A 20,538-nucleotide genomic window follows, 5' to 3' on the forward strand; every position below is an offset into this window, starting at 1 on the left:
TACCATACTGAAATGACAGGGAGGATGAGAGAGTGAGAATACACTGCACACATAACAGTTGCTCTCCATGAACCTTCACATTAAGTACGTCACCCACAGTTTACTTCAATTATTTAGATGGACCCAGTGGATTGAATGTTGCTAGGAAACCTCACATCCCCCATCTATCAATCCACTGGAAGTAGATGCTGTCAATACGATTCTGTCAACAACTGCCATTTTCTATCGCACTCTCAGACATGCTGCACTGCAGGAAGTGACACTGCTAATGTTGGGAAACAGCACAGAATCTGTGGTCTGTTCTTTTTTTATTTAATTTTTTTGAAATGTACACTTACAGCCATCCACGCTTCCACTGTTCAAATATTTTACAAAATCAAATCAAACGGATGTCTTATCCCCACTGTGGCTTTTATCTGTGTTTGTCACTGGAAACACACGTACTAAGTTAAAACACATCATCACGCAGTCTGCATCATATGCGGCTCAGACTGTCGCCTCTTGATTAAACCTTGGTGCAGATGAGTAGATCAGAGTAGAAGAAAGCAGAGAAACAGATGGGCAGCCTGTAGGGAGGAGAATGTAAACAAAGTGGGAGGGAGAAGGGAGGGATAGATGATGGAGGACCCCTCTAACTGTGTGTGTGCTAGTCAGTCCGTCAGTATTTTCTAGGTCGGTCAGTCCACTGATCTGTGTGATAATCCATTTCTTTGTGCGTGTGGTTACGATGATCCACTGTGGCACCACCAAAGCTACTCCCCTGGAGGCAACATACACTAGTGAGATCTTCCATTCAAAAGAATCTGAGTTAAAATTGACATTTTGGTCACTGGAACATCATCAGATTTAGTTGAAAAATAGGCTAAATAACACACGCTGAACATAGCTAAATATCAGATGATTCAGCGCCAGCTGGTGACTATTTCAACAAGGTCTTATGTATGGAGCTGCTGTTAAAGTTTACATTTGCTTGGTTGTGAATAATCATATGGGCAGATACCAGCACTGCAAAGAGGCAACAATACAGCAATCTGCTGCTTTCATGTAAAATGACCGATAACATAATAAACTAAATTAAAATTATGGAAATTAATTAGGAAATCTACATCTTAGAGATACTGATCTCCATAATTGATGCCCCTTTTTCTCATTACTGCTCTTTTTAAGGCGCTTTCCCACAGTAACTGATATGATCACCATATCGCTCACCTTGATATGAGATGTATCTGTTTCCTGATCTATACCTTTTAAATAATGTCTGGTTTATGAATTATGGTGGTTAATTTTGAAACCCTTTGTTTATTTATTAATACTCAAACTGGGATGCACAGATTATAATGTCCCTGATTGATGTCTGAGATTTGACCAGTGATTTTCAGCAGATTAAAAAATGGCTTATCCAGCCTTCCCCAGACCTGTGGTGCACTACGCCGCAGTCCAGACTGGATACAAAATACCAGCAGATAGAGCAGACTACAAATGTTCAGCATGTACAATCTGTCCTGTAGCTCAGCACAGAACATCTGGACGCTGCTGAAACCTCCTCAGGTTTTACAGCCTGTAGCTAAACAGAGAACAGGCAGTATGTGCTTGAGCAAAGGAGGTAATATATGCAGGAAAATATCCTCTATGTTTATTCAGTTTAATCATGAATGATTTTGAAAGCAATATACATCAGTGTACTGCAAATTGTACATAATACTCAATGGAATTCAATGCATGGAAGAGTGGAATAAACCAGTCCCATGAAACAAAATGCCAGGATATGACAGGACAACCTTTCCTGAAGGGATGGTGTAGCATCCTGAAATTTAGGCAATATTCTTGCCCAGGTTTGGTTCAATATTGTACTTGAAAGTCATACTATGTCTGTCTGAAAATTGGTGGGGGAATATATTGCCGTGATAATAAGAAGTTTTTTTTTGTTTGATTTTTTTCATTTCACCCTGTTCATATTTCTTTCATTGAGCGGTCAGATATTTATGTGTGAATGTGACAGTGAACCCTGTGGGCCTGTATGTGATTCAGTGGAACCCAGGAGATTTCTTTCCAGTGCATTTTTGGCAAGAAAAAAGAGGTTCAAATAACCAAGTATGTGGCCTCAAGTAGTAGAAGATGTTGGCACAAACACAAGACAAGCACCAAGACAACCATAGATAGCATTGACCAAAAACTTAAAAACTTCTGTCAGGCTTGCTGCCAGTTTTCAGCAGTAGAAAAAGACAAATCTAACTGTAATAATACAAATTGGGTGTTTATTGCATTTGCCAATGTGCAGTTTAGATGTATTTGTGGTGCTTCTGTGACTTCATACATCTTAAGATCCTGCAGCACTGAAGGGTCAGTTTACGTGCTAGAGTAGTTAGCCTTGTCGCCTCTGCAGTCATCATCCTGAATGGATGTGTGCACACATGAGCATGAGGGCAGAGGAGAGGAGGAACTGAAGTAGCCAGTGTCTAAAAAAAATATAAGCTGCTCATCAGGGTCTGAAATTAACACCTGACAAGTGCCAAATGCGGGTAGATTTTCCCTTTGGCGAGTAAATCTCAGAAGGCTATCCGCCACACTGGCGGGTAAATGTTTGTACCAAAATAGTCGTGTAATAAAACACTTTGCTGAGGGTCTCTACCGCATTTTGGTGTCATTCATGGGCGTGCTGCTTCTGTCCTCTGCTGTCTGCAGGATTCCCACAGGTCCTTGAAATCCTTGAAAGTTTTTGAAAATAGACATGGGTAATTGAAAGTGCTTGACTTTATATAATTTGTGCAAGAAAAGAAATTGAAGTTCTTTTTATTTCATTTTTAAAAAACATTTTTTTTTACTTAAAGTAACATCACTGTAACACAGCACAATTGAGAAGTGTTCACACATCCAAGCCTCTGTGAGCTTCTGTAAAGCCTGCTAGTTCTCATTAGAAAAGTTCTGTGTTGTAACAGTAATTAACCTTGATCTGTGTCATGTTGGGTCCCTGAATTTGAGGGAATTAGGCCTGAAAGGTCCTTGAATTTGATGTTTAAGAAGGTGTGGGAACCATGTGTCTGTGTCAGAGTTTGACACACACACACACACACACACACATGTGTGTGTTTTTTATAGGCGTCTAAACAGTGCTGCAAAACTGACCATCTCAAGCACTCCTAGTTTCACGGCACTGTTTACCTTACTGGACATCAGATACTCTTCTAAAATATCACTTGCCACCAGTCTGCTGCTGCAACCCGGTATCACTATTCGAATATCTGTTTTTGCCATAAGATGGCAAACCAATACAACGAGAGACATAACCACTTGTAGTTTAAAAAAATGTCATCATAAAAATGTCTTTTAAAAGAGCTACATACCTACACATTACAAAATAAACAAGTAACATTTGTTTGTTTCAGTACATTTCATTGAGATAACAAGGTATTATGCTGAATACAAACTGAGGTTTAGGAAAAGAACATGGTTTGGGTTAAAATGACTACTTCCTTAAAACAATCATCATTGATTATTGGTTTCACACAGGAAATGAACCCCGGTCTGCTGTGTGAAAGTTTTGTGTTTGACCCATTACTTTTGATCCTTAAGTACATTTAATAGCAAATACTTCAGTAGAATTTTGAGATCAAGACTTCTTGAGTTGTATTCAGGCTTGAATTGATTAACCGTTGATCAATATATTAAAATAATTTTTCTTCAAATTTTGCTCTGCCTCATCTTTAAGTTTGTATTCAACATAATACGTCAGAGCAGATCTGCAAGATGGTTGTAGTCAAATTTAGCTTTTTGGCGCTTTAGTTTTGCCTTTACCTCATTTTGTTAACATTGTGGGAGTGAGAGCAGTGATTAGGTTTTGTTGTCAAGGATTACTGTGAGGTGTTTATTCATGTAGTCTTTCAAATTAAAGTTATAGTACACCGGAAAGCTTTCTGATCTACTTTTCATCAGTTGGAGTTATTGGTCATGAATAACCTGACTGGCAGTTTTTAGCTGAAGGTGGAGAAGAGTAGGAAAAGAGATTGTGTGGCCTATTGTAAATGGAAAGAAATCTGATAATTTTACTTGACTGGGTCATTGCCCTTGTGTTAATTCAAACACATTCAAATCTGTTAAGTGCATTTATGCCAGAGAAATGCACAAGCTGTTTCAACATTGTAAATAAGTGAATGAGTAAAGGATGAATGAGAGATTGGGGTTGTAAAGATGGAGAGAGAGTGATGGAGAGGGATTATTATTGTTCAGTGGGTTAATCTGTAAGTGTAGTAAACAGCAGTAATCTGATGGCCTGCTGGACGCGACTGCCCGGGGAACACTGCACCTCCTGACAGATGGCAAAACACACATTTATACACCATAAACATACAGTGCATGCAGATTCACACATACACACACAAAAATACAAGCATGGAAAAATGCTTACTTTTGTAGTCAAGGTGAAAATAAACATGTCCACAGATGAAATAAAAGTATTACTCACTGAAAAACACTAAAAAGCAGACATATGCACAGGAAAATTGTGTACACAGACCGTACACTGTAAATGCGCACATATAAACACTATGCAACAAAAAGACCAAAATGGATTTTTCATTTTAAAGCTGCCAGTATCAAAGTTCTTGTGCCAATGTTATTTTTCTGTTTTTACTAATTCAGTGGTGGTAAATGGTGTACAAGCGAACACTGCTGTCTCCCTACTGTTGCTTAACAATTTTTTTATTGTTGATGACATTACAATCTGCAATCATTTACACACTTAAAATGTGATATTCACACAAATAAAGTTGCATGTGGAAGTCAGTCAACTTAAATGTTTCCTGGCATGTGTGCACATCAGTAGCGACAGCAGACAAAGTCACCTGTGGTCATTCATTTCAAAGGAGTGTTAAGACACAGTGGCAACATTTGGGACAAATAAAGATAGCAAAAAGTGGCAGATTTACACACACACCCAACAGAATGTACAGCTTTCACCAAAATTACAAAATACAGAGTACGCTTTGGTACATTATTTTCTCCTGGGACTGAAGCGCACTATGTATGTATTTTGTAAATCTCACACTGCTGAAAAGCAGTCTTTCAAACTCTGTACACTTGGCCATCAGTATAAGTTTCCACAGAGAACATTAGCCTATGCATTTTTCACAAAAGACTTCTTGTCCGAAAAGACACACTGGTCAGGAGCGAGCACAGACTAGCCTTGCTGCTTTGGGCAGCATCCCAGTGTTGGTGATATTCTGGCAAGAACTGCCAGTGTGAGCGTTTTAAGACCAAAACGATCCTTATGAGTAGAACTTAGTCTGATGTAACTCTGAAAAGTTTACAGCTATTTAAGGCAGATGTAGAAAAGCTCTGGAATACACGATTGCCTTTAAATTAAGAATTCATTAAGAAAAAAAACACAACTGAAAAATTCAATGTATGCAGTATACCTTCTATTACAGTACATACATAATGCATTTGTAAGAAATTTCCCCACTCACATGTACAAGGTTAATTTCATACCTGCACTTACATAAATCATTAAAAATCAATTTCACATGTGCACACACTCTAAAGGAAAATAATAATGCACACAGAGAGATGTATAGAGGTAAGCGGATGTAAAACAAGTGCGACAGTTTGTTCGGGTGGTCGTCAACAAGTGATCACCCTGCTAGCTTTTCATCCAGTAAGGAAAAAAAATGGTAAAGAGCATAAAACAGCCATCAAATCAGTGTGAAATCTCTCAGCCTAGACTCATCCACATTAGAGCTTTCCCAAAATAAATCTGCTCTCCCCTCTCATCATGCAGGGTTACACAGAATATGAATCTCAATATGTTTTTTCAGAGTATGTGTTCTCATTTGTATTAGGGTTGGATGAAAGTGGACATCTGCCTTATTTACAAATGTCAAGTCACTCCTGGTAGAAAGTAGTCACACATTTCTGTGCGCATCATGAAAATACTCCTGGGAAGTGTCAGCTGAGTTTAGGCTCAACATGAAATTAAAATAAACTTCATAAGGTTAAGCAGGCTATTTACATTCTCAAAATTAGTAAGTAATAGAGGACTTTACAGCAGTAGGACTTTTCACAGCAGACATTTTGACTTGTCATAGTAGGTAAAACAGGTGTTACAATAACATTAACACTTACTTCGTTCTATTCATGTCCCACAATGCACAATATCAGGAGCCTGAAACCAAAGCAGCTAAATGGAGTTATTAGTTTTATCATCATCATTAGTTATATTATTTACACCTGTGCTTTTCCTACTGCGACATGTCAAAATGTCTTCCGTGATGAGGCTAACTGATGCTGCTGCTGTTAAGAGACACATTTAGCAAGCTCTACTACAGTAATGTAACTTCCTCAACACTGGATGGAACCGTTTTGCAAAGCATAGGGTTTCCATTAGTTCACCAAAGTTACAGATCTACTTATATCATGAAATTTGGTACACTTGTCCAGACGGAGTTTGATAAATTCCCTTTGGGAGGTAAAAGAATAGAAATGGGTAGTTTTACAGGAATATAGTGTACGCTAAGTAATGAAATTTTATATTAGGGCCTTAGTGGGACTCTCAGCGACTTAAAAATATGTTACTTAAAATCAAAACAACATGAACACTCGGCAGAATTTACAGATTTAAATCAGATTTTCACATAGAAATGTTTCACATCCTGCCTTTCGTTCTACCATATTCCTGTTTCTATGGGAGATGCAGTGGTGAGGCGAGCAGCTGGCTGACATTTTAGTTCTTTACTAGAAATCCTCAGGATGTTTATCCTGGGTGGTGCATGCTGGGTAACAGGGTGATTTGAGAAAAAGGTACTAATCCTCCAGGAGCATATGGGCAAGCAAGGGCTACACACAAACACACCAATGTGAGTTCTTGAAGACATAGCATAGCATTATTTTTAGGCTAATGGGTTTGTTTGAGCAAAGTAGCTTCACCCTCAATGCTAATGCAGACAATACTTTCTTACCAACATTAAGACATTTCAAAGGATAAGTCAAGTCTTGTCTCTAGAAATGTATTTAAACTGATATTTCTAGAGACTTAAAGCTTTCCAGTATTACCTTTATTCATGTTTAGTTGCGTTCCTGCTGCCATATCTCACTAGTCCAAATAGTTTCCTGCTTGTTTTAGACTGAAGTTGCTAAAAGCCTGTATTTATGACTTTTTAATTTGACTATTACAAGTATTTAGTGTTTTCCCCCAGAAGATTATTCCTGACAGGTTGAAAAACCTGGGCATTTAGACAATCTTGGAGCACTGAATAATGAAATTATAATCAAAGAAAACAAAGCTGCAGGTTTTGCCAGACTTCCATTAAACAGCAAGCAGATATATCTGTCTAACAAACATGCACTGTTGGCACAGACATACAAATGATAAAAAGGGCTCAAACACACCCACACACATATCCACACACACTAATGTAGGACACTGGCGATTGTGAATATCCCATGATGCATGTTACAGTTACTGTCAAATTTATTCTCCTATCCCGGGTCCTTCCTTTTTCTTTCAGTTTACCTTTTGGCCCTTCATGTTCCTTTGATCTCACTCTTTCCTGACTGCTTTTATTTTTCCTCCTCCTCTCAGACACAGCAGCAGCATCTGTAGTCTGAACGGCAGTAGCCTGGGTAGCAGTGGCGTAAATCGCCGTTTAAATGGAGCTCTTGAGACAGGCCTGTGCTCTAATAATGCCAGATCTAATCAGGAAGTGCTGAGTTCCCCTTCTCACTCCAGGGGATTACATCTAAATTTGGATCATAAACTAGATGTTTTGACTGGGTCTTAATATGCTAAAGTGTATGCTCCTTAAACCATTTGTGTTATTAATGAATGGTAATACGGTTTAGTCCCTCTTTCGTCCAGGAGTGTTCTACCATAGAAAAGGTTTCAGTCGTAGTCATCTGGACACTGTTTTCAAAATCAAGACGTTTCGGCTCCCATCCAGAAGTCATTCTCAATTGTGAAGAAATGGGACGGGAAGCTTAAATTTCTAATTCCCGTCCCATTTCTTCACAATTGAGAATGACTTCCGGATGGGAGCCGAAACGTCTTGATTCTGAAAACAGTGTCCAGATGACTACGACTGAAACCTTTTCTATGATAATGTATGGTAATCATAAATGAAAAAACTGTTTTTTTAGGTGTTCATGGTACACCTTTGGCTGTCTTTGCTTAGACTTTTCTTGCGTTTGCTTTCAGGTGGTGATTCCGTTTGATAGAGCGTTGTGTGTAGTGATTGTTGAAGATGCCTTCTTGTGTTGCAGTGAGAAAAAGGATAGAGTGTCAGTTGTTAAAAAATTAAATAATGCTCAAGTAATATGACAGGACTAAACTCAATGATCTTGTCTTTGTGTGTTACAGTATGGACGATCGGACAGCTACCGCGTGGCCACCACACAGGACAAGGATGAGAAGGAGTCGCCCAAGAAGAAGGGAGGCAAGGATCTGGATGACCTCAAGAAGGAAGTTCCCATAGTAAGTACACTATTCGTACTTCCTATGACCTCACTGCTCCTTGTAATTTGTCATATGATTTTGGTTGGGGGTTTTTTCACCTACTTGCAGTACCAGATTGGTGGCGCACAAGCACCCGAAAATCTCATTTAAAATCAAAGCATATCTAGTCAGGCATAACAAAAGCCTTGAAGTCCCAGCTGAGTAGTGAGGACTTTATAGATAGTGTATCCTGGCATCACTCCAGCATTCAAAGAGCTACGATCCAGCTGTAATATAATCTCCCTGTTTGAAAAGGAGATAACAGAGCTGTGGTATTCTGTAGCAGCTGGTGTACAGTAGTGGTACAGTGTGGTTTGAGGTAATATGCCAAAGCAATTTAATCCTGTTGTGGAAGGATTTGCTCCTGTACGGGGCAGGAAGCCAGACCCTCAGGATATCCCTTTGTTATAAAACTATTTGAGCTGAGTCAGATAAACATGTTGATTTCCAAAGTATTATTTACCAATCTTAAAAAAATACCTGAACATCTTTGAGGAACATTTGTAAAATACAGAAAATTAATTGAGTAAAACTTTATTATCTCAACCAAGGACCCACAGGACAGTATGTCTGGTTCTATCTTAAAGGGACAGTTCACCACAAAATCAAAAATACATATCTTTCCTCCTGTAGTGCTATTTATCCATCTAGATTGTTTTGGTGTGAGTTGCCGAGTTTTGGAGTTATCGGCCGCAGAGATGTCTGCATTTTTTTAATATAATGGGACTATATGGCACTGTGCTCAAAGGGCCAAAAAACACATTTGAAAAATTCAACAGCAATGTCTCTTTCCAGAGATCATGACCCAGTTACTCAAGGTAATCCACAAATTTGCTGTGAGCAGTTTCATGTAGGAACTATTTTCTTTCTACCCATCATCTTTAAGCACCATAAGCCAAGTGCCATAGAGTCCCATTATATTCAAAAAAAAGGCACACATCTCTACGGCCGATATCTCCAAAACTCAGCAACTCACACCAAAACAATCTAAATGGATAAATAGCACTACAGGTAAGAGGAAAAATATGTATTTTTGATTTTGGGGTGAACTGTCCCAACAAATGGTCCCTTTAAACAGTGATATTTAAATTAATTTCCTGCTTTGAAATTAATTGAAAGAGTCAGTTTAGCAAATTATAAATTTTATCATTGTATAGTATTATTAGATTACATGCATAATTTATCTTGAATATAATTTGAATTGATGTGATAACTGACATCTTGTTTAAGTTGACTTTCTATTTTAATGCTTTGTAGACAGAACACAAAATGTCTGTTGAGGAGGTTTGCCGGAAATACAACACTGATATCGTCCAGGTACGTTGTTCACTTCAGATCATAAATGACACTTTTCCATCATCAGTTCAACTTAATATGGTTGTTTCAGTACTGATTTAACACAGTGCTGATGATTCAACAGTTATTCAATTTACACTGATATCCCAGTCAACACACCTCTTTAAAAATCTATTTAGATTTTATAGCATTTAGTTTAACAAAAATATGTCCCATTCACAACACTGACTTTCTTTCCCCCTCTTTTCTACCCTCTTCCTCTATCCTAATTGTCCTCTGTCCACCCTCTTTCCCTCCTTTTCGGTTTCCTTTCTTACTTCTTCACTCTCTACAACTCCAACCTCTCCACTGCCCTCTTGCCTCTGCTCATCCATCTCTCCTTTAATCCATCTTCAATTTTTTCCTCTCCATTCCCTCTGCCCCTCTCAGGGTTTGACCAATGCCAAGGCAGCAGAGTACCTGGCCAGGGATGGCCCCAACGCCCTGACTCCACCCCCCACCACCCCAGAGTGGGTCAAGTTCTGCCGCCAGCTGTTCGGTGGCTTCTCCATCCTGCTGTGGATCGGTGCCATCCTCTGCTTCTTGGCCTACGCCATCCAGGCTGCCACAGAGGATGAGCCCGCTGGTGATAACGTAAGTGGAGAGCTGTAGGGATGGATGGATGATAATAGGATGAATTCTCAGTCCACCACTGTTTACTCAGTACCTGTGAGAAGCCAGATATCAAAAACCACCAGAGGGGGTAAGCACATAGAGAACGGTGAGTTGCTGCTAGTGTGTGTGCTCCCTGTCCTCCAGCACATCACTCACAAAGTGATTCGCTGAGTCACTGCTCCTTAGGGATGTGGCTGTGTCAGTGATAAAGCTTGTGTCAGCTGTTTGTCCAAATCATGCCAGCCGACCATATTTAGCGTGACAGGCACCATCCTGTTAACATCCATTTTGGGCCCACCACAGGGAGTGTGTGACTCCTGCCGTTGGTAATGGCAGGGTAAGAGAAGGGCGTTCATGGGTCAGCACTGTTTCATGCCGGGTCAGAGCGCAGCGTTGAGCCAGGGACTGAGGATAAATGACGATGACACAGACAACATGAAAGGACTTGGTTCAGACCAAAGGGGAGGCCTGAGGGTGAAACAACAACAGTGACGAGTCAGCACGAGTTACCACGACTATATCACACACCCAAAATATAAATTCACACTCTGATAACTGTTTATGTTATGTCAAATGGTACAGGATGCAGATGGGAGTGCTGTATGGGAAGATTATATAAAGGACCAGTGTGTAAGATTTAGGGGGGTCAATTGGCAGAATTTGGCAGAAATGGAATATAATATTCATAAGAATATTTTCATTAGTGTATAATCACCTGAAAATAAGAATTGTTGTGTTTTCGTTACCTTAGAATAAGCCGTTTATATCAACAGAGGGAGCGGATCCCCTTCCCCGGAGTCCACCATGTTGCACCGCCATGTTTCTACAGTAGCCCAGAACGGACAAACCAACACTGGCTCTAGATAGGGCCTTTTGTGTTTTTCGCAAGTTTCGCACCCACCGTAGGTTCTCCTACACGCTTCAATAAGGCCCAAAGTGGAGGGTGAGGCGAGGAGTATTCAGTTGTTTGCAATCTGCAACCTCACCGCTAGATGCCACTAAATCCTACACACTGGTCCTTTAAATAATAGGATTTAGACATTCTAACGGTGATCCATTAAAATATGAGACGATAGACACACTAGCATAGTCATAAAACCACTAACAGAGTAGACGGCAAAGACGATTTGTGTTATTTCTAGAAACTTTACAGAAGCCCCAACTTCCTGAAATAGCTTCTATTACTCTTGTACTCTTCTAAAGTCCAGTGTTTGATGTCAGAATGGCTTACAAATGACTTTTCAAGTTTGTCTCTCTGTCTGTGTCTCTCCACTGGTCTATTTTTCTCTTCCTTTGTGTAATACATTTTTAGATAAAGGTCAAAAGTCAATCAATTAATTTCTGCATTAAATATGAAAGTCTCATCTTTCTTTCTTACCTCTCTTTGTAGTTGTATCTGGGTATCGTGCTGTCAGCTGTCGTCATCATCACCGGCTGCTTCTCCTACTTCCAGGAAGCTAAGAGCTCCAAGATCATGGAGTCCTTTAAGAACATGGTCCCTCAGGTACCGGATACTCAATAGTTCAACCAGGATATTGTGATGATTATTTATTTTTATTTTTTTGTGATAATTGTTGCCAAAAGGGTTTTTTTTTTTAAATTGCAAGTTGCAACTTTGCAAGTTTAAACTTTCAGGTGGATTTGACAGTAAAATTTTAGTACAAGCTTGCAAGGGGAGAGAAGATGGGGGAAGAAACACTAAAAAGATACCAAAAAAACATTGAAACCTTCTTTATAGATGCCTTGTTAAATTCCTTAGTGTTCGTACTTTTGTGATAACCTTTACATGATAATGTTCAGGTCTGGTTTGACTGGACCATATCTTGCAAGAAGTGTTGATTAGCAACCATAACTGTAAGCACTCTGGTTGAATTTACTTGAAGTATGAAGTTGCACAATAATTCGCTCAGAAATTCCTGGAGGGACTAAAGAATGATGGAAACAAGTAGGGTCATAATTAATGTCTTACATTGGGTTCCCAAGTATTGCAGGTGTTAATTAAGTGGAAAATTATATTTTTATGAAGCTGCACGCCACAGCTTGCACACTATTTCCTGCTGTCACAGCTTTCACACTATTTCCTTTTTCCCAGTCTGTGATGTACCTTTCAATTGCTTTAGTTTTTAGACTGTGCTGTTTCACCAGTTTTTATTTAGCATTACGTTCTCTCTCTCTTTCTGTTCCCAGCAAGCCCTGGTGATCCGTGAGGGAGAGAAGATGCAGATTGATGCTGAGCAGGTGGTGGCAGGAGACCTGGTGGAGGTGAAAGGAGGGGACAGGATCCCCGCTGACCTCCGCATCATCTCCTCCCATGGCTGCAAGGTGGGCTACAGGCACAGATACAACCCAAAGATAAAGCAACACCAACTAAAAAGCTGCCCTTGAGCAAGGTGTCTCTAGAGTATCAAGTTTTCAGTGCTTCAGTCCTGATTTCCCCAAATAGTGCAGGTACAAGCTACAGACAAAAAGATAACTTGTTTATCTTCATGGTAAATTCACACAAATCTTCACTGTTCCTGCAGGTCCTCATATGAACCTTTAAATCAGTCTCAGATGTTTGCTGCAGACTTAAGACATGTCATGTGTCTGTATTAAAACACAAAAAAACCTCTGCATCACAACACAAACAATCATTAGAGGCACAACAAGCATGAACGAAGAAAATCAAAATACACACAAACTGTCTCTTTGTCTGGCTTTGTACCTTATCATGAATGCACTTAACCAGTTACTCACTCCCTTATCTTCCTCTTCGTCTTTGTCTTTCTCCCCCTCTCTCACACACTTACCAAATGGTTTTCTCCTGCTCTGTCCAGGTGGACAACTCATCCCTGACTGGTGAATCAGAGCCCCAGACCAGGTCACCTGACTGTACCCATGACAACGCCCTTGAAACCCGCAACATTGCCTTCTTCTCCACCAACTGTGTCGAAGGTAAGCTCACCATCACCATTACCTCTGTCTAAAACCAAAATCATCATTATTACCATGATATTCATCATTTATACTGTACAATTCATACACTGTTAGGGTTAGCCATTCTGTGTGTGTGTGTGTGTGTGTGTGTGTGTGTGTGTGTGTGTTCATTTATATGGCTGCATGCGTATGTTTGTATTGTTCCGGTTCAGTGCTAAGATAGTCCTGCAAACAAAGATGCTACACATTAGCTTAGGCCACGATCAAAGTGTTTGGTCTGATGAAGGAGTGGTCAGTGACATCACTTTTCATCAGGGTAGCCCAGTGACTGGAAATGTGACCCCATTTAATCTAGTACCTGTTCAATTCTAGTTCAGTTCATCATATTACTGGGAGGCCCTGCAACTCACACTAGGCAGCTCCTCACAGTGGTAGAATAGGAAAATAATAATATATGGTGCCCTCCTGTGGACACATTACATTAAGTCCTGCACTATGCTTCCAAGCCCTATCGCTCTGTCAAGTCTGTCCATCCATCTATACTTACAGTCTGCACATTTTCTTCTTGACATGTCTATTTCTGTTTTCCTCTTTCTTCATCTTTTCTGGAACCGATAAAGAAGTATATAATTTTACAAAACCTCCTCCCTCCCCTCTCTTTCTTCAGGAACGGCACGTGGCATTGTTGTGTGTACTGGCGATCGTACAGTGATGGGCCGCATAGCCACTCTCACCTCAGGCCTGGAGACTGGCAAGGTACCATATTCATTATTATTAATTATCTGACACTGGTCTGTTGTGTCATTTACAAGCCACATAATGGAGGTTGCTGACTAAAACCAGTTTTGTTTTTGTTTTTTTTTTTTTTTTTTGTTTTTTACACCTTTTATGTAATTAATATATTGGTCATGCGTATATTAATTCTTAATGTAAAAATAACAGCTTATCTAAGAAGTTTAGTGAGTGTTCTGGGTCAGCTGACCTATAAAAGCTGCCAAACTCTAAAGTAATTTCATGTGCCTGGGCTTCTGTGAAGAGTTTTAGTTTCTTAGTGTCATTATGTGTAAAAACAAATTATTTAGACAGAATAACTGCTAGCATTCTAGTGAGAACAGTCAGTCATCTTCTTCAATCAATCCAGACATCTTCTTCTACTCTCCAGACACCCATTGCTAAGGAGATCGAGCACTTCATCCACATCATCACAGGTGTGGCCGTTTTCCTCGGCGTGACCTTCTTCATCCTGTCAATCGTCCTGGGTTACTCCTGGCTGGAGGCTGTCATCTTCCTCATCGGTATCATTGTTGCTAATGTGCCCGAGGGACTCCTGGCTACAGTCACTGTGAGTAGGCAGAGAAATAAGAAAATCCTGTGTGTGTGTGTGTGTGTGTGTGCACGCGTGCGTGCGTGCGTCTATGTGTGAGAGATGGTTAGCTAGGGGAAAGGAAGTTTTTTTTTTGTTATTGTGTGTGTGTGTGTGTGTGTGTGTGTTTTAATCTGTGTAAGGGACAGGAACATTAGTGTGTGTGTGTGTGTGTGTGTGTGTGTGTGTGTTTTTACAAGGTTGTTGTCCAATTGTATGATTCCTTCATTTCGAGTTGTTTCTGCTTACAGTCCTTGTGTGTTTTGTTTCCTCCTCAGTTCCCAGTGTTTTGTGCAGACTTGGGTCAAACAGTATTTTCATATACTTCATATATTTCATACATTAGAGAAATCTAAGAAGCTACACAAACAGTAACAGCTTTTCAAGTACCATGAACTGTCTTTTTTTTTTATAGTACCACTAGAGGGCCCTTTTTACAAACAGCACCCAACTCACAACCATTGACATTAAAACTATACCATACTTATGGTTTTTTTAGCCCATAAATAAGCTACACTTTATTGTAAATTTTGTGATTAAGAGAATGACCTGGCACCACTAAGTATACTACAGGCAGTCCTAACAGTGAATCTCACCAATCAGATTCCCCAAGCAGTTTGGAGTTTCACCCATGTCTGATTGTGTGTACAGTGTTTTGGCTGATGTTGTCTTGTCGTGTCTGCTGTTTGATTTTGTCCCTGCTTCCCGTATGTCTGTGCTTGTGTTTTTTCAATGTATTGTGATGTTGCTGTATGTCTGTGTGCATCTCTATGTGTACCTTTGTATTTCTTTGTAATTCTCTCTGTGTCAGTATCGGTTTCTGTGGTGAAGGTGGTGTGTTGTCTCTGTTTGTATATCTCTCTTTCCATCTCTCCCTTCTTTCTCTCACCCAAGACAGCCCCATATGTGTTTGTGTGTCTCTTTCTCTCTCTCCATCATCCTCTTTCTTTGTCCCTCTCTTTTCCAGGCCAGTCGTGGTGCTGTCTGCAATGACAACGGCTAGCTAATGTAATGATATTAGGCTAATGACTAGTCAGCTCCATAAACTGAATTCGGCCTCCTCTGCTTGGCCTTGGCTAGTTCTGTTTGGCCCATGGGTCTTGCCGTACTTGGCATGATGACATAATGCACCGCTGCTCTGCTTCACTGCTTCACTTGTTCATGCCTCATATTCATTCAGCATCGCTGTTTGGGCTGTGTTTTTATTTTTTGGAAAGATGTTTTGATTTTAGTGCATTTTTGCTATAGAGGGAGATTTTGGTGAGCAGAATGAACATCCTCAGGTGCCAGGGTGGTTTGGTTCTTGGGTGTGGTTAATTGTTTCAGGTACAGTATGACAGAGATGTGTCTGTTCATTGGCAGAAGTTAGTTTAGCACCTGGAGATGTTCTTCTGTGTTGTTAGTGTACCACATAAAATACTAATTCATTCTCTTCTCTTTTTTTTTTTGTTTATATTTTCTCCTTTTGTCTTATTCTATCGTCAACGACTCCTTTCCTCCTGTCTTTCCTTCTCTTCTTGCTGTTATGTCCTCTCTCTGCCATTCCTCTGTTTCCTTCTTTGCTTTTGTCTCTCGTCTCGCCTCTCTCAGGTGTGTCTGACACTGACTGCTAAACGAATGGCTCGTAAAAACTGCCTGGTAAAGAACTTGGAGGCTGTGGAAACGCTGGGCTCCACCTCCACCATCTGCTCTGACAAGACAGGCACCCTGACCCAGAACAGGATGACCGTGGCCCACATGTGGTTCGACAACCAGATCCACGAGGCCGACACCACAGAGGACCAGTCTGGTGAGATTTTTTTCTCTTTCCACATTGTCTCCCTGCAGAATATTATGACCTTACTTTCTCTAAGGCCGAATTAATTACTGGTCAGCATCCAAAATGAACATCTGCCAAGTGCCAAATTCTCATAAAATGTATGCATGCCTGGTAGAAACCTCAAAAGCTGATCAGTACTGTTTTGCTTTTTCAAGTCATTGGTTTAACATTTTGTTGAGCTTGCCCTTGCAAACATTGCTCTCTGACCACCAATTAAATCACAGCAAAAAAAAATGTATATCAAACAGGCCTTTCACTGACTTCCTGTTACACTACTCTAAACAACGTGTCAGGCTTCCTGCGTTGTTTACGAATGAAACTACATTCTGTTGCAATTCATGTTCTGAGACACCTGTCAATAAATTTTCCTATTTTCTGATCAATCTCTAGGCTCCTCCTTTGACAAAAGCTCCCAAACATGGGTGTCTTTGGCCCGCATCGCTGCTCTGTGCAACCGTGCTGTGTTCAAGGCTGGCCAGGACTCTTTGCCCATCCTTAAGCGTGAGGTGGCCGGCGACGCCTCTGAATCAGCCCTGCTGAAGTGTATCGAGCTGTCCTGCGGCTCCGTCAAAGCCATGAGGGAAAAGAACAAGAAGGTTGCTGAGATCCCCTTCAACTCCACCAACAAGTACCAGGTTTGTCCCCTTTGTTTACTAATGCAACTAACAAATAATGCACACGATCTACTAAGATTTGTAGTAAATGGGCAAAAACACTACATCCTTTAGTTACACTACATACTTATATTAACACTAAAATATTTTCCCATCAGCTCTCAGTTCACGAAAGTGAAGATGAAAATGAGAACCGCTACCTGTTGGTCATGAAGGGAGCCCCAGAGAGGATCCTCGACCGCTGCTCCACTATCATGGTGCAGGGCAAGGAGCAGCCCATGGACGATGAGTTGAAAGAGGCTTTCCAGAATGCCTATCTTGAACTGGGAGGACTGGGAGAGAGAGTACTGGGTAAGGATGATAGAAGATAGGAAAACAGTGGTAATTTAACAAAAGGTCATGATTTGGAATTAGAGCTTAGCAATAAAGTTTTGGTATATCCTATATCTTATAGTATTGTCTTTTGTATTTCAAGAAATTTGGAGAAATTTTTGGAGAAGTTTACAATTCATTTCATCCTTCCTTCCTCTTCCCTAATTCCTCCAGGTTTCTGCCACCTGTTCCTGCCAGAGGAAAAGTATCCCAAAGGTTTTGCATTCGACACAGATGACGTCAACTTCCAGACAGACAACCTTTGCTTCATAGGCCTCATGTCCATGATTGACCCTCCCCGTGCTGCTGTGCCTGATGCCGTGGGCAAATGCCGCTCTGCTGGCATCAAGGTGGGCACCTTTCAAATCTGGCATTTAAAGACCTGGAAAAGCAGAACATAGCACCCACCTGAATGTGAAGGCTGTGGATGACTGTCATGCACATTTTTAGAGGAATTTCATAGAATCTTTTAGGAACAGTATGAATTGTATTGTTTTCTCTTTTCTTATACTGCTCTCATTCTTCTTTTACATTTTCTTTTCATGCTATTCCTTCTATCCTACCTGTTGGCCTTCTCCTCTTATTTGTTCCTAAATTTTGTCTCTTTCTCCTTCCCTTTCATCTCCTACTTCTCCATCTTCTTCCTCCTCCTATATTTCAGGTTATTATGGTGACTGGTGACCACCCAATCACAGCCAAGGCCATTGCTAAGGGTGTGGGCATTATCTCAGAGGGCAACGAGACAGTGGAAGACATTGCTGCACGCCTCAACATTCCTGTCAGCCAGGTCAACCCTAGGTAAGATAGAAAATGAAAATTAAGGTTACATGTAGCCTGGGACTTTTATAATCATGTTTATTCAGTAGATGCTCAATGTAGCCTTTTACTTTGCACCTTTATATGACAGTTTTGTAATTTGGCATACAAAAGTGTACAAGAGTGTTTTGCTTTATTTGTGTTGTGTAGGGATGCCAAGGCCTGTGTGATCCACGGTACAGATCTGAAAGACCTCAGTCAGGATCAGATGGACGATATTTTGAGGAACCACACAGAGATTGTCTTCGCCAGAACCTCCCCACAGCAGAAACTTATCATTGTAGAAGGCTGCCAGAGACAGGTACATTTACCATACATACATGCACACACATTCATATACATGTACACATAGCTAAAGGTAAATATGCACCTGCAAACAAGCATGTAATGACAAAAATAAGTGGATGGTTTTTAGCACTGTGAGTTCTGAATGGGAATGAAACCCCTTAACTGTATATCCTCCTTTTCTGTCAGGGTGCCATCGTGGCTGTGACAGGTGATGGTGTGAACGACTCTCCTGCCCTGAAGAAGGCTGACATCGGTGTTGCCATGGGAATCTCTGGCTCAGACGTGTCCAAACAAGCTGCTGACATGATCTTGCTGGATGACAACTTTGCCTCCATCGTCACTGGAGTAGAGGAAGGTGAGTGATAAACGAAAGAAGGGAAGATGGGAGAGAGAGGAAAATGGCTGTGAAGAGGAAAATAGTGGTGGGATGGCTGGAGGATGTGGAGAAACAGTCAGTTGAGCTCAGATGTTTTTTAGCATCATGCCTAAGAAGAACAAGCGTAAACCTAAGATTTCCCGATGAAAATCATGTAGGTTTCACATTCCATTTCGAGTACATAAGCAGTTAATGTTTGAGAAAAGAAATACATTTTAAAATATTGTTAGCAAGAAAAATGTAGTATCCTCTTACTATGAATTTGTTGTTAAGTCTTGTTTTTACCATAAAATTATAGAAGGTACAGTGAAAATAAGATGGAATGGCAAGAAAGACATGGGTTTAAAGAATTACTTACCCAGTATTACACAGTATTGTATTGCAAAGCACTGTTGTGCATGCTTTCCTCATTTATGAATGCTGCGTTAATGTGTTAGTGACATTATTTTCTGTATTTAAAAAGCTATCAGTGTTGACTTAGGTGTGGGATGTACTTAGGTATAAGTATTTCCATCATCCCTGCTTATTGAGGTTTCACCTGTTTATTTATACACTACCTTCATTCTTACAGGCCGTCTGATCTTTGACAACCTGAAGAAATCCATTGCATACACTCTGACCAGCAACATCCCAGAGATCACTCCCTTCCTGTTCTTCATCTTGGTCAACATCCCACTGCCTCTGGGCACCATCACCATCCTCTGCATCGATCTGGGAACTGACATGGTAAGGGACACCAACATAACTGGGCAGCGACACATTGACACACCAGGCACACTCACATACTGTTGTGTACAGCTTTAATGTGTTTATGTCTAGTCAGTCAGTAAAAATGCAGAAGCCAATGTGTGAACTCACTTTTCCAATTACAGGTGGCCCCATATGTGCAGCTCTTTTACATGCTTGCATGCTTGATCTTTGAACACTCATGCATGCACAGTGAACCAGTAAAACCCAATTGCACATGTGAACTGTAAATATTCATGTCGGACAGGTACCCAGGTGGCAAATTATTTACAGTCAAGTAAGAATGGTCAATTTTGCTGCATAAATACATTACATGAATTACCTGGCACCTCCATTATGAATGAACATACCACTCTACTTGAGCATTACAATTCAAAACAATGAATTAAAAAAAAGCTCTGAAGTTGAGTTCAAGGTTATGTCTAAAAAGTATGTACACAAAAAGGACACTAGGTGGCAGTGTGGGACCAGTCCAGTTTTTCATACTCAAGTATGTTAAAATATACCAAAGCAAAATATACCCAGAAATAGATGCTTTCACTGTATACATAGCAAGCTGCAGATACATGAAACTTACAAATGATTTCTCGCTGTCTCCCCTGTCAGGTACCAGCCATCTCTCTTGCCTATGAAGCAGCAGAGAGTGACATCATGAAGCGCCAGCCCAGGAACCCACTGAGGGACAAACTGGTCAACGAGAGACTCATCAGCATCGCCTATGGACAAATTGGTAGGTGCCATGTTTGTTATTCAACATAGAGTACGAACTGTAAACAGTGTAAAAGGTGCCGTGTG

General features: G+C 40.5%; 1 protein-coding gene across 2 annotated transcripts in view; it reads left to right on the forward strand.

The window, feature by feature from the left end:
- atp1a3a (ATPase Na+/K+ transporting subunit alpha 3a) overlaps positions 1–20,538 on the forward strand; it is a 30,957-nt gene that overhangs the window by 6,407 nt on the left and 4,012 nt on the right. For both annotated transcript variants that reach the window (XM_044171847.1, XM_044171849.1), the window contains exons 3-19: positions 8,348–8,461; positions 9,740–9,799; positions 10,208–10,411; positions 11,823–11,936; positions 12,620–12,754; positions 13,249–13,366; positions 14,016–14,104; positions 14,511–14,690; positions 16,302–16,500; positions 16,921–17,165; positions 17,303–17,495; positions 17,691–17,866; positions 18,178–18,314; positions 18,483–18,633; positions 18,807–18,975; positions 19,568–19,722; positions 20,350–20,473. In XM_044171847.1, the coding sequence (XP_044027782.1) occupies positions 8,348–8,461; positions 9,740–9,799; positions 10,208–10,411; positions 11,823–11,936; positions 12,620–12,754; positions 13,249–13,366; positions 14,016–14,104; positions 14,511–14,690; positions 16,302–16,500; positions 16,921–17,165; positions 17,303–17,495; positions 17,691–17,866; positions 18,178–18,314; positions 18,483–18,633; positions 18,807–18,975; positions 19,568–19,722; positions 20,350–20,473 (2,563 nt within the window). The remainder of the gene's footprint in view (positions 1–8,347; positions 8,462–9,739; positions 9,800–10,207; positions 10,412–11,822; positions 11,937–12,619; positions 12,755–13,248; positions 13,367–14,015; positions 14,105–14,510; positions 14,691–16,301; positions 16,501–16,920; positions 17,166–17,302; positions 17,496–17,690; positions 17,867–18,177; positions 18,315–18,482; positions 18,634–18,806; positions 18,976–19,567; positions 19,723–20,349; positions 20,474–20,538) is intronic.

Source organism: Siniperca chuatsi, linkage group LG17, assembly GCF_020085105.1.
Source record: "Siniperca chuatsi isolate FFG_IHB_CAS linkage group LG17, ASM2008510v1, whole genome shotgun sequence".
In the NCBI taxonomy this organism is placed as follows: domain Eukaryota; kingdom Metazoa; phylum Chordata; class Actinopteri; order Centrarchiformes; family Sinipercidae; genus Siniperca; species Siniperca chuatsi.